General features: G+C 33.6%; 1 protein-coding gene across 1 annotated transcript; it reads left to right on the top strand.

Moving 5' to 3' along the window:
* Window positions 1–225: 225 nt before the first annotated feature.
* On the top strand, window positions 226–1,503 carry LOC146539979 (uncharacterized). Its single transcript, XM_085207952.1, has one exon. It carries the CDS (start codon window positions 226–228, stop codon window positions 1,474–1,476), a length of 1,251 nt encoding a protein of 416 aa, XP_085064078.1. The 3' UTR covers window positions 1,477–1,503.
* Window positions 1,504–3,302: the final 1,799 nt, after the last annotated feature.

Genomic DNA, 3,302 nt, shown 5'->3' with positions numbered 1-3,302 from the left:
TTATGTATTATGAAATAAAATAAAAAAAAAAAAAAAAATAATTATTTTATTGTGTTTTATTTTCCTACTATTTTTATATTTTTAATTTACTGTGTGCTATTTTATATACATAATTGTTATATGTGTTTTTGATATATTTTATATTTTTGTGTGTGTTAAATTAGTTAAAAATAATTGTAATTGATTTCAAACTTCAGAGCTCTCTATTAATTTTTACTCTACAAAATGGAACAATCGCGAGAAATTCCTTTAGCATCAAATACCGTAGTACCAATACCCAATGAAATGTTACGACTAATTCCTCTTTTCGGTGGCGACAAAAGAATATTAAATTTATTTTTTAGAAAATGTGAGTACATTATAAATAAATTTCGTGGTCATCAGCAGCAGAATATTTATGTTTTACATGCTATAACTAGTAGATTAATAGATGATGCCGCCGCGTTGTTATCTGAACGTGAGGATATAGAGACGTGGCCTGAGTTAAAAGAATTATTGGAACAACATTTTGGTGACCCTCGTAGCGAAGAATGTATAAAAATTTCTCTCGAATCATGTAAAATTAAATCAGGGGAAAGTTATTTAGAGTTTTGTAACAGAATACAAAATATTCGGTCCCTGTTAATATCTAAAGTAAATTTATCGGCAGATGAAGAAGTTAAAAATGCGAAAATTGCTATTTATAACCACACAGCCTTAAATGTTTTTCTCTATAATTTACCAGAAAATATGGTGCGTATTGTGAGACTTAAATCACCTAGTACATTAGAACAAGCTCTATCAATAGTTTTAGAGGAGGTTAATTTTCATGAACAATATCAACTTCGTAATCGCATTCTTAATAATTCAACGGCCCCGAGGCCAACACCTAACGTCGCAGGGTCGTCATTTACACAAAATAATCTTACCCCTCAGCAAAAATTTAATTTTGGAATCCATACTATTAGACCTCAATTTACACAACAACCAAAATTTGAATATAAACCGCAGCAAACATTACTAAAGCCTCAACCGTTCGGGTATAGGCCTCCCCAAAATCCACAATTCGGATATAGGCCTCCCCAAAATCCACAATTCGGGTATAGGCCTCCCCAAAATCCACAATTCGGGTATAGGCCACCCCAAAATCCGCAATTTGGGTATAAGCATCCCCAAAATCCTACTATGACACCACAACAGTTTGGTCAAAGACCACCTCAGAATAACCGCTTAGAATCAACTGACATATCTATGAGAACGGCACCTCCGCGACCTCAAATAGCGCAACAAGGTTTTAGGTTAAATGAAACTGATTTACAAAATGAAAATTTGGAATACGACTATTACTACGATTATGATCCTTATGACTATATGAATTACGAACCGTATGTTGAGGACGTGCCTTATGCACCTATTGACGAAATAGACAATTATATTGTAACTCCACCAGCCGAGGAAAATTTTCAAACAGAAGCCTCGCAAAAGAAGAAATCATAGAATTAAATTGTGACCCGAATCTTAAATTACCTCATGTTTTTATTCCAGAAATTAATGCAAAATTAATGATTGATACTGGCAGCACTCGCTCGTTTATTAGCCCCCGTATTGCTTACCAATATTTTTCTAATTTTATTAAATATGAACCTTTTAAAGTTATTAGCACACATGCTTCTAGCCTACACAAAGAAATTATTGAAATTCCCTTATTTCCGACTTTTAATACTACAGATTATCATAAATTTCATTTATATGATGTAGATGAACGCTATGACGGACTTATTGGAAACGATTTACTTAAACAATTGGACGCAATTATTGACCTCAAACATTTATCACTGAGAACTAAGACCACTGACATTCCTATAATTAATAATTTGAATTATCTCGTTCATTTACAACCTCGGTGTGAACAACGAGTAAAGATCCCTACTGATTTACACACGGGAGAAGCAGTAATTGAATTTAAAGAGTTTACACCTGGTATACGAATGCCTTCTGCATTAGTAAATTGTATTAATGGATATGCATCAACAATAATTCAAAACACTTTAGATAAACCTATGACTTTGACTATTAGCAAAGCGTTTAAAACATCGAGTATTAATATTTCAGAATGTAACTTCATACAAAATAATAACGAAACAATGACTGACACCGACGAAATATTGAAACAAAATTTAAAAAAACTTAGATTAGACCACACTAACGAAACTGAACGTACTAGAATACTAGAATTATGTCACGAATATAGGGATATATTTTATTGTGATGAACTACCCTTAAGTTTTACCAACGAAGTTAAACATAAAATCCGTACTAAGAGTGAAGATCCTATTTTTATAAGACCATATAGGCAAGCTCCTGCGCAAGCAGACGAAATTAATAGACAAGTTGAAAAATTACTCCAAGATAATGTAATAAGAGAATCACATTCCCCGTGGAATGCACCTGTTCATTTAGTTCCCAAAAAGCGTGATGCATCAGGCTTAGTAAAATGGCGTATGGTAGTCGATTATCGACGTCTTAATGAAGTGACTGTTGACGATCGTTACCCACTACCTAATATTACTGACCTACTGGACAAACTTGGCAAAAGCTTATACTTCACTACGCTTGACTTGGCAAGTGGTTACCATCAGATAGAGGTAGACGAGCAAGACATAAAGAAAACGGCTTTTAGCACGCAACATGGCCATTATGAATTCCTTAGAATGCCGTTTGGCTTAAAAACAGCCCCAGCAACATTCCAAAGGGCTATGGATAGTATATTAAGAGGGTTACAGGGAATACATTGTATGGTCTATTTAGATGATGTCATTATATTTTCAGCTAGCCTAGATGAACATATTCAAAAATTAAGAACCATTTTTGACCGACTTAGACAGACGAATTTAAAAATCCAACTAGATAAATCGGAATTTCTACGAAAAGAAGTAATTTACCTTGGACATACAATAACAAAAGACGGTCTTAAACCAAATGACGATAAAATTACTGCCGTATTAAATTACCCAATACCCAAGACGACAACTGAAATAAAATCGTTTTTAGGTCTCATTGGATATTATAGGCGGTTCATTAAAGATTTTGCTCATGTTACAAAACCATTAACGTCTTGCTTAAAAAAACGAAATAAAATTGTCTTAGATAAAAATTATATGGATGCATTCAACAAATGTAAGGAACTTTTAACAAATGCACCCCTCTTGCAGTATCCTGATTTTGATAAAACTTTTATTTTGACTACTGATGCTTCTAATGTCGCGTTAGGAGCAGTTCTATCCCAGGGTCCCATTGGTAGCGATAAACCAATCGCGTATGCT

The sequence above is a fragment of the Heliconius melpomene genome, chromosome 3 (genome assembly GCF_056956725.1).
Source record: "Heliconius melpomene rosina isolate 202511_hmr_F chromosome 3, ASM5695672v1, whole genome shotgun sequence".
Lineage (NCBI taxonomy): Eukaryota > Metazoa > Arthropoda > Insecta > Lepidoptera > Nymphalidae > Heliconius > Heliconius melpomene.
The sequence above is the reverse complement of the archived record's forward strand: the minus strand, read 5'-3'. Positions and strand labels throughout refer to the sequence as shown.

Excerpts from the sequence above, each read along its gene's own strand:
- LOC146539979 (XM_085207952.1), top strand. The coding sequence starts at position 226 with ATGGAACAATCGCGAGAAATTCCTTTAGCATCAAATACCGTAGTACCA.